This window comes from Toxotes jaculatrix, chromosome 2 (genome assembly GCF_017976425.1).
Source record: "Toxotes jaculatrix isolate fToxJac2 chromosome 2, fToxJac2.pri, whole genome shotgun sequence".
In the NCBI taxonomy this organism is placed as follows: Eukaryota; Metazoa; Chordata; class Actinopteri; family Toxotidae; genus Toxotes; species Toxotes jaculatrix.
The window spans coordinates 14,151,382-14,162,172 of record NC_054395.1 but is presented as its reverse complement, the minus strand read 5'-3'; the positions used below and the strand labels follow the sequence as shown (position 1 = coordinate 14,162,172).

Here is a 10,791-nt window from a genome sequence, read left to right as displayed (position 1 = left end):
GTAAATAAATAAAATAAAATAAGATAAAATACTGTTCTTTCACCTTTCCTCTAACAGACCACAATTAACTTCTCTCGCTGCCTCTTCCTGTTATTTTCATTACTTCTGCCAAAACCTTTATCATGGCCTCTGTAGAGCCATGATTTAACCATTAGTTTGCTTGTCCTTGTTCTTCATTTGACCTGTAGCCTATCTGAGGACATGTTTCTGCAAAGCTTTCTTTCAGTGCCTCATCGCAGTTATCAGCATTTGTTTGAGAAATCATTTATTTCATCTGGTTTATCTGCTCAATAACATCAGCCATTACTTCAAACCCTGCTCTTCTTCTCCTGCCACCAGTTGTCCTCATTATGTCCCTGTCATAACTCCAATATCCACAAACTTTACACAAAACAATGTTTATCATGTCTCCTGTTGCACCGCAGCCCTTTTGTTTTGCCTCAGTATGCCTGCTTGTTTCTGCCTGCCTAAATCATTTACTTGTTGATGTTCTGTATTATGCAAAGTAAACTGTGTTCCTACTTTTTGAGTCTGTGAGTCTGCTTTTGGATCAAAAACAATATTTCTCAGTTTCCCATCCAAGTACCTGTACCACCTTTGGTTGCATTCCTTTTATAAATACTGCTCTTACTATTGTTACAAGTACTTATGGAGGCCTTTAAGCACTATTAAAATCCTCATAAAATCCTCATCCTCATTGTTTCTTCCTGCTTTCTTTCTCTTCCTACCAACTGTTATTTGAACTTTGAACTTTGAGCTTGTCTCAATTTCCCTCCTTCTTACTGTCTGCTCCCTTACATTCTGTGTATTGCTGTCTTACTTTCCCTACTTTTTCCCTTTTCTTCCTAAATTTTAAATAGTGTGAAGTTTTCACAGATCTAAAACTGTATTCTTTGCCTTCTCCGGGGAAAGCTGGGCTTCACCTTCACAAGTGAAAGAGGTGCACAAAAAGGAGACAGCACAGTCAGATAATTTTCCCTTAACTTTGCCCTTAAGTGCCGAAGTGGAGGCTAACTTCAGAGTCGTCTATGAGGCACAGCAAAAAGGGAGCTCTGTTCTGCACAGAGGAAATGGGCGTTCTCCTTGGAAATTTTGGATGGAGTGGTTGAAAAAAAAAAATATAGGGGGTGTGGCAAGGCTAGAAATGAGAGGACCACCAAGAGGGGCACAGTGTTGTGGACTGGTAAAGTTGCTCCTAAGCTGCTCCTGAGATCTTATACAGAGGAACAAGCAATACCTGGGGTAAGTAGGCTGAGACGTTTCCTTTACTTTTCATGGAATATCAGTGCTATCTTGTTAAATCATGGTACACGTAGTTAACTTAAAAAACAAAGATGTCATCATAGTGACTCTTGCGTCTCATGTAAGAATAACACAAGCTCTAAAAGTGATGGGTGGCAAAATCCTGCCATCAAAAGATGCATGTTTTTATTAGCACACATTTTGTGTGCTAATAAAACTCCCTTTAACTATATTGCAACAGAAAGAGATTTTTATTAAGTGTATTTTATTTCACTCCTTACACCAGAAACAATTTTTCAGAACCCTTTTCTTTGTTTTTTAAGATCATTTTCAGTGAATGTTTTTCTTTCATCCACTTTGACGTGATGGATGAAATCTAGTGTAATGACATAATTTCATAATTTGACAGTAATCGTGGCTCCACTGCCCACCCAAATGGACCTCTCCTACCGATAAAGATCTTCACAGACAATTTCATCCTGTTTCTTGTTTCCCCTCAGCGTCTTCTTTTTTGTGTCTCACAGCATGTCTCCTTATTGTAAAGCTTACAACAGCCTCTTTAACGTTGTGCACTACTTCTATATGTACAGAGACAGATAGCTTTGTAAAATCAGGGGCTTTTCCCCAGACTTTAATTTCCTCTAAGTTTGCAAGTAGAGTAGCCATAATGAAACACAAATGTGGGTTGAATTACGGACTCTTTACCCTTCTCAGTGAAAAAAAAAACAACCATTCAGAAAGGCAGAGATTTTAACTGGGTAAATATTTTAGTACCATTCATTCAACAGGCCCGCCCAGGTTCTCTGCAGGCTTGTTGAACGATGGTAATGCACAGGCCAGTCAAAGACACGTTTTCTAAATAACTCGTTGCACTCTGTTTTGAAGCATGGTCTTATGCAACACAGAGTATACTCTGTTCAGCTACTAACATTTTCCATTTTATGTTTCAAGGGAAAACAGGAAAGTCCCCCAGCACTGATTTTCACAGTGGAATCAGCAAACGTGTTAAAGTGGTCACACGCTATTACCATGCAAACTGTAATGCTGGATGCAGTTGCTCAGAAAGTCTAAATTTAAACTGTTTTGTTTGTTTTTGGCAGCAAATTGAAAATGGCATACCTGCTTATGTTTGTGACCCTGCAGCATCTGATCACACTGGCCATGCTGTTCATTGCAACTATGGAGAAGGTAATAATCATGCTTAGGACATGATGTTTGCCCTGTTTAACTTTACTATTATAATTATTATTTATATAGGTGCAACATATCAAGCTGTGTGTGTCGTGTCTCATCTCTCTTTAAAGTCCTGGTGGGTGTGGGATAGCTTGGAAAACTCAGACCTATGGCACAACTGTAGGTTTGACAACATCACAGGAACTTGGCTTTGTGCATCCTCCAAAGAAACTGGTAAGCATCTATTTCATTCTGTATACCTCCATAAAAGGGGCTTTACATGAGCACTTTTCTCCCAAAGGTAAAATCTGAGACCTTAAACTGTTTATATTTGGGAATGTTTTCCTTTCTCAGAGTGGCTTCAGGCAGTGCAGGTCCTGATGGTTCTCTCAGTGGTCTTCTCTTCAGTCTCCTTCTTGGTGTTCCTGGGTCAGCTGTTCACCATGTCAAAAGGCGGACTCTTCTATTTCACTGGGCTTTGTCAAATCTTTGCAGGTAACAAACAATGTGCTGCCGATATGTCTCTGTATGATGAGACCACTTGAAAAGGGTGACACTTGCTCTTACAAACTGAAAGAGGAGGCAAATGTCAAAATTCCATAGTTGGCAAATAAGTTAAATATTAATAACCTGATGCAGGTAAATTAAAGTGCAAGTTCTTGCAGGATCAGTTTTGTATCTTCGTCCTCCTAAATCAAATATATGTTCTTTCTTTTAGGCCTGACAGCCTTTACTGCAGCTCTCATCTACACATTACACAATAAAGAAATCCTTCCAAACTCCAAAGAACTGACTTCAGGACATTTTGGCTACTGCTTCATCCTGGCCTGGGTGTGTGTCCCTTTGTTGCTGTGTAGTGGCATCATATACATTCACCTGCGTAAGAAAGAGTGACCAGAGAAAGGAAGACAATGTAAACAGCAGTATTGGAACACAAAGTGCTGAACTGACTTGACATCTTGTTAATCAGAAATGTAAATTTTGAGGGAGTCACAAAGTCACAGATGCCTCTGATTTTTAAAGTGATTATGTTTTTGAATTGCAGATAAAGATGTATATTGGAAAAATGATCAGGAAATAACGTGCTATCTCTTAAGCAAATACTGAATTCTCAACATCAAGCCAGTATTTAAAGCTCACCTTCTGTTTTAAGATATTTTCATTATAAAAGGTTTTAGATGTCCAGTATTGTGATGTGTTAATAACAAAGCAGCATTATGTTTTTTCTATATCTAGTTTTGTAGACGTTTGAATTGCTTTTAATTTTCCTTTGAGCAAACTGGAAAAATAAAATATATATGTATGTATTTTTGTACCTAAAGCTGATATGCTGATATGTAAAATATATTTAGTAGCTGATCCTAATAAACATCATATATTGAAATATGATGTGTTTGTTGTACATGTTTAGTATCTTTTACATCTGTACATCTTATGTATCTTTTACCCGCAGAGAGAGAGAGGGAAAAAAAAAAACTAAGGTTGTTGCCATAGCAACCGCAAACTTTCAACAACTGGAGCTGGCGTTAGCTTCAAACGCTAATTCTATGCTGGAAAAAAAAAGTTTATTTATCTAATTTAACTGGGATTTCTTGTACCAATGGAGACTGAACCCCAAGTCTCGGGGACCACGTCTACGTTAATTCCTCTTGCTTTACCCAAAGGATCGGAAAAGTTGTGTGAACTTTGTCAAAGACGAGCGCACCTGCAATGCAACAAGTGTCGAGTCACCTTTTACTGGTAAGATGGACTGTTTCATCATGAAACGTTAGGCTGCTAATGGCAAAAAAAAGATTTAGTTGTGAAAGCATTATTTCTAAATGTAAGGTATTTGCTTTGTGCGTGTGTGTGTGCGTGCGTGCGTGTGTGTGTGTGTGTGAACTTGGTCAAACCATATCTATGGTTTGGACGCTAGGTAGCAGTGTTAGCCATATTTTTTCACAGGAAAAAAATAAAAAATCAGAGAACACGTCGGCATGAAGGGCGTTCATGTGACTGTGTTGTCAGGAGGGAGAGGAACAGCTGGAAATGAAATTACCACAGCGATTATTTTTTTGTTCTTGTGACTACTGGGGAACAGTTGCTTGCGTCTTTTTCGACAGTTTTGAGTTGGTCAACACTAGCTTTTTTTTTTTTTTTTAATTTATTTAAGGTAACATTGTCTTTGGCGTAGGTTCACATTTCTGCAGACTCAGTTACAGATCATAAGATGGTGCTTGGTGAAATCCTCGCTGGCACAGAATGGGGAGCAAGAGGAGCATGTGGTGACATCTTTCCCTGTGGGGATTTATGTAAAGGGATGAGCCGCTACACCCAGCCTCTTAAAGGGAGCTTACAGACACTTATAGCGCTTGCTTTTCTCTAAGCCTTTAAAATGAACCACAAGGCGAGCACATTTCTTGAATTAGATGATTTTTTGAGTTAGATTTTTTTACCCTATATCGTTCAACTATTCCTCAAAACAAGGAGTAGAGGGAACAGCCTTTGTTAGAAAAGCCTATTTTTTTTAATGTCATTATAACGTATTACTTTGGCTTAAAATAAAACTGTAAATCTGTCACATTGTTAGGGGTGAAATGGTTTACTGGAAGCCTAACGAGCTGCAACATTTTATCACACTGCTGGCTGACTAGTATCCAGGCCAGTGTTTGAGGTGACTGTTTATTATCAGGCAGATTGAGTATTATTATGCAAAAGACAAAGCCCAGCAGAGACCAGGAAGTGCAGCAGCTCTGCACCCTGAAACGACCCCTTGATTTGTGTCTGTGTGCTTGTCTGTATGTCTCTCCACACACAAGCCATGTGTCAGTGCTACTGCTGATGTGACGTGGCCAGATCATTGCCTGCTTGCTGTGCTGTCCAAAAACACAAATACACTGGAGTGAGTGCACATGCTCCTCGGTAGAAAAAAAAAACAAAAAAAAACACACGCACACACACACAGAAGGAAAACCAAGACAGTTTCCACCAAAGTGTGCAGAAGAGCAGAGCCAGATGAACAAAATTACAGACCAGTTATGTAATAGCATACAATTTACTATGCCCTCTGTGCACTCAGATGATATTTACTAAATGGAATAGAAACTCTGCTTTGTAAATTTGAGCAGCATTCAAAACCAGCTGATGTATATTGTGGTACACATTGTCTCACAATCTGAAGTCAGTCTGATCTACACTTTTATTCCGTTTTTACTTAGGCTGCTGCTCTACACTTGCAGTGTAAGTTGCAGCTGTGCTGGTCAGATAATGGCTGGAAAAACATGTTCTTGATCAACAGCTTGTTGATCAAGAACATGATAACTCTGTGGTCTGTGGATGTAAGGTGACTGAACAGAGAGGAGGAGGAAGTCTTTTCAGTCTTTCTTTTTTGTTGTTGTTGTTGTTGTTGTTTTAATCACTCAGTGATGCAGAGCACCAGCAGGCTGACTGGGTGGGGATCCACGAGAGAATCTGTCAGTTGCTGATTCCCATTCGCACCACAACACTCCTTAGTCTCCAGCGGGCCAACCGCATTGAAATGCAGCTTAAAAAGGTGAGGATGTTCAGTATGGTTGCATTAGGATCACATATGGAAGACTATGAAACATACAGTACAGTGCAGACATTCTGAAAACTATATCTCCAGGCCACAAAAGATTTTGAATTTTCTTCTATGATTCATCACTCCTTTCTGTTTAGCTTCCAGGTTTTTAGTTTAGTTTCTTGTTTTAGAGTTTATTCTTTGGCATGCTAGGGATACGACATTAATCAAGAGACCCCGGCTAGGAATCGAAAAGTGGACGTTGGAGTCATGTGTCTTAACTATTCAGACACCCTAGGGTTTTAGCTTTCCTAATATCATATGACTCCAAGATGCCAAATCCAAACCTGGAGCACACAGTAAAATGTAGAATTAATTTAACAACAACAAAAACTACAAAGACTCTGAAAAAAATCTCATGTAGGCTGTTCTACCTTTCAAGGAACACTAACAGAAAAGTCATAAAATTTAAACAGCAATGAACACACAAAGTGTGTAAAAATGTTGAATAGACATATTTAGGATAGATGACAGTAGAGGGGCACCTGGGCTGATGTTTTAGGGGACAAGGAAGAAAAAGAGAGAGCAGATTTCATTACAGCACCTGACACTTTTACAGCCTCAGTTCAGCCCCTAGTCTTCCTCACCTGTTATTTGAACAGGATTTTGTGATGTACCGTGACTGATTTAAATGCAGAAAGCTGCACAAAGGCATTTTTTTGGTTTTCCATTGAACAAATCCCATAGAGGGAAAACAGTTTGGTTCTTAGTCACCTTTGCTTCTTAGTCTGGTCAGAACCAGATTCTTTTTAGTAACAGAATGCCACAACAGTGATGCACAGTCTAGTACTTGTGAGTGCTCACAGTAGTGGTTTACTTCTGTGAATTGTTTCATAATATTCTTGGAAGTGTGATGAAGGAATGTAGGGTGAAGGTAACCTGATGTGTAACCTGGGATTGGTTCCTTACGTAGGCAGAGCTGATTGAGATTTGCAGGGTTGTGGCTCAGAGCAAGCTGTCTGAGGGGAAACACCGGGAGGCTCTGCCTGCCGCCCACTTCTGCCTGCGCTGTTCCATAGACGTCCATGGCCCCAGTTCTGTCCAACTGGTCCCCGCCTACCTGCTGCTGGCAGACGCCAACATGGGTGAGGAGGAAAGACAAACTGGTTTCTTAGCTCTCGTTTCTCCTTCCTATATTCAAGTTTTGAATCCATTACTGTGTGTTTGTGTGCATAAGTATATTTGTGAGTGTATTTGCATTTCCAGGTTTAGGTAACCTAACCCTGGTGGCAGAGCTCCTGTCCCAGGCAGAGTGGGTGGTGTTGAAGAACCCAGAATGTGGTCACACAGTCCACCACCGGCTGCACAGGAGCCTTGGCCGCCTCCACGCAGCGACTGGAAATCTGGAAGCAGCTCTACTTAACTTTGCAAATGATGTCTGTGTAATTAGTACACTCACCAGAGATGGCTTCAGTAAATAAAATATCTTCAACTTTTCAGTAACGTTATTTATATTGTGAGGAGCAAAATGAATAGACTTGTCTCACTGCTTGTAAATAGTTTAAAACATAAGTAAGATAAACTTTGTGTGGTGCATATTGTTCATATTTCAGGATGTTCAGTTTTGTACAATGTTCCTTTCATATTATGTATACTGATCCACTCCCCAGTATATATAGAGACTGTATATCATTTAATTAAGTTCATTTCTCTGTTTTCAGATATACTTTGCAAGTGAGGAGTATGGTCTGGACAGCACAGTCACCTGTGGTGGCTACTTTCTCATGGCTGACGTGTTTGCCAAACAGGGGAAGATGCCCATTGTTCATTCCTTGTACTCTGAGGTAAAATAAAGCAGTTGATGATGTCATTGCCCATGTGACCGAATCTATTTTCATTTGTGCATTTCATGCTTTATCTTATGGTTTATTTCCTTTTGCTCATATTGTAGGTGGCACATACTTGGCACTGCCATCTGACCAAACTGCTCAAGACCCACATGCAAAATGTCCAAAATCCTGACATGTTGTTGGAGCCCTCTAATGGTGCGTCTTGTCACACCAAAGACGTGCAACGTAAATGTCATATACATCCATAAATATAACAATATGAAACCGTATGTTTAGGTTTTCTCAATCTCTCCAATTCCATCATACTGTTCAAATACGGCGCAAAATCAGAAAATGACATCAGTAATCCATCTTTTGCTTCACCCCTTTAAACAGCCATTGACCTATCACTGAAAAAATAAGGTCAACCGTGCTATATTTAGCTGAGCTGTCTTGCTGTGCAATCCGAAAGCTAAACCTCAGATTTACACTACCATGCTTAGGGCTGACTACAGACCACTGCTGACACATCTCTGGCTGTGCAGCATCCGCACCGCTACCCTCTATCGCAGCTGTTGCCCTACATATGATGCTAAGCTTGTTAGCTACACTGTAATTTCCCAGACTTTGTGGGATGTTTACTGGGGTAAACGTAGGGGCAGAAGGGAAGGATGCTTACACAAAATATAAAAAAGATACAGACAGATCTAAATTTTGTTGACCTCCAGAAACTTCACTGGAAGCTGTGTAAATTAAATGCATAAATACTATTATTTTATGTTAAGTGCAAAGTGTAGTTATATCGATGGTTATATATTGTAATAACTGATGGACACTTGGATCTTTGTCTGTATCCCTGACTTTTAATCAGATAAAGCCTGGCAAGTTGAAGTGGACGGAATGTTAAGAACCATGCTGGAGTTTGAGCAGAATGACTCCAGAAAAGACTCTGCTCAGATTGCGCTGGTGGCCCACTGCCTGGCCATGCTGTGGTTTCTGGGAGGAGACTCCCTAAAGGTGAGTCACGTGACAAGGTCACCGGGCATTAAAGGTTCTGTGTGACACAGTGACACAGTTCCCCATTTTCTCTTCATTCACCTCCTTTGGAAAGCCATCTCAAGATGGGATTATGTCTAATTGGTAATGCAATGAGATGAGGCAGGATTTAGTGGGAGTTGATGTGACTGTCTGGACACAGACTTCTGGCTTGGTTTCCGGTCTCTCTATAATCCCACTGGAGACTATTTGTGTGTGGAAACTGCACCTCTTTCGATCTGGGATGAATGAACAGAAATCTAGTGTGTCATGCCAAGTGGAAGACTGAAGCAGCTATCGTGTAGTGAGTGCATCCTTACCACTGACTGACTGACTGTGCAGGAAGTCACATACCAGAGAGGTGAAAGCCACAGACTTAAAACCTTGTTGGGGGAGGAGGAAAAAGGTTGGATGAGATCTTGTGGCTAAGCTCAAGTAGCCTCACTCTAGCAAACAGTAAACATAAATAGACAGCAGACAGTAACACAAATACAACACTACAATCAGTTTATGTGAGTGATTGTTTCACAGTCACATTTTTATCTGGTGGCTTTGTGGGTTGTTCCAGCTGGATAAAATATTGGAGCTTTTTTTTTGTATTCACTAACAACTACAGCAGATTTCCATAACTACTGGAAAAGAGCTGAACATAGCAAGTCTTTTTGAAATAAAATGATGCCTTTTTTCTTAGGTCAAAATAGTCAGCTGAACAGAGTCAAAATAACACAGTTACCCCCTGCTGTTAAATACACACTTTGAGTGGCAAACTGGCAGCTGTAGAAATAAGGGACAGGCCTCACCATGCTTGGATGACGCCTAAGTTAACTAGCCTGAAGGCCGCTTCAGCTGACTTTAATATCCACAGTGAAATGCAAGTTTTGCCTGCCTTCCTCCACAGGGAGGTCATAGTGTTGAGTCAGCTCACACATGGGGCCACTGAGCCACAAGTCTTCCGTCCAGTCCAGCTGTCTCTTGTTCCTTATATTTACTGAGCAACAAAGTTGTAAATTAAAAAAAAAAAAAAACTAGGCGTGGTGTTGCCACTTTTCCTCTTTTATGTAATGGTGTGTGATGGTAATTCTGGTTTCAGTTTGACTTCTTGTCCGTGCCATGGCTCCACTGGAGGTTGCAGCGCTAGCGCCATACTTTGAAAAGTACATCATGTAAGATGTACAGCTGTTGACGTGTGGATGTATTGTTATCATCAAGGGAATCGTGGTTGAATTGTTTGAATTTTTACTGGTGATTCAGGGTGCTGTTGCAAGGATGGAAGAAACATTAGATAGGAGAGCCTGTGGTTTAGTGCATCAGCCCTGTGTTCACCACTGAGAAAGTTGAGGGTAGACATACCACTAAACAAACAAACACTTGAGTAACACGTGTACAATGCATATTCCCAGCTGCTTATAAATCCTAAGAAACAGCAGCAATTCCATGGATGCCGCTGCAAACCTCAATGAATTCCTCACTGAGCGTGGCATGTTTCCATATAAGCATGCATGGTTCCTGTCAACAATATCAAACAGGGCCTTAATGTCCTAATTTTTTCTCAGATCAAATTTATAAAGGACAGTGTAACAACCCAACAGATCAGCAGGGTAAAGAGGGATGAATTAATCAAACTGGGTTGCAGTCCAGTTTTCAGCGATATTATTATATAAGTCAGCTTTACTCTCCCCAGAGAGTCTAACGAATGCAGCTGTTGTGTTTGTTTCCGTTTGTGTTTGTGTGCCAGGCGCTGGGATTTGGCAACACGGCCCTGCAGACCAGCCAGCTGATACCAAACCATGACCTGTCAGAACCCATCCAGAGCCTGCTGCAGCTGGTGCAAAGTCAGCAGACAGACCCACATCCTAGTTCTGACTAGTCACCGTACCTTCCCTCCCTGTGTTTGGAGATCTGCTCCATCAGGACATCAGGATGTTTAGCCCCCCACTGATTCTCCCTTGTAGATGCAGAAACTACTGAATTGGTAGCAAATAAAAAGTTAAG

The 10,791-nt window shown here is 40.6% G+C and overlaps 2 protein-coding genes across 2 annotated transcripts; both read left to right on the top strand.

The window, feature by feature from the left end:
- The first annotated feature begins 1,104 nt into the window (after positions 1 to 1,104).
- LOC121186982 (epithelial membrane protein 3-like) lies at positions 1,105 to 3,799 on the top strand. The gene is made up of 5 exons (XM_041045957.1): positions 1,105 to 1,242; positions 2,343 to 2,430; positions 2,547 to 2,649; positions 2,770 to 2,910; positions 3,134 to 3,799. Exons 2-5 carry the CDS (start codon positions 2,353 to 2,355, stop codon positions 3,307 to 3,309), a joined length of 498 nt encoding a protein of 165 aa, XP_040901891.1. The 5' UTR covers positions 1,105 to 1,242; positions 2,343 to 2,352; the 3' UTR covers positions 3,310 to 3,799.
- A 216-nt stretch (positions 3,800 to 4,015) lies between these two features.
- Positions 4,016 to 10,739, top strand: zmynd12 (zinc finger, MYND-type containing 12). The gene is made up of 8 exons (XM_041045971.1): positions 4,016 to 4,155; positions 5,818 to 5,947; positions 6,909 to 7,080; positions 7,202 to 7,371; positions 7,657 to 7,779; positions 7,887 to 7,980; positions 8,636 to 8,781; positions 10,535 to 10,739. Exons 1-8 carry the CDS (start codon positions 4,016 to 4,018, stop codon positions 10,664 to 10,666), a joined length of 1,107 nt encoding a protein of 368 aa, XP_040901905.1. The 3' UTR covers positions 10,667 to 10,739.
- Positions 10,740 to 10,791: the final 52 nt, after the last annotated feature.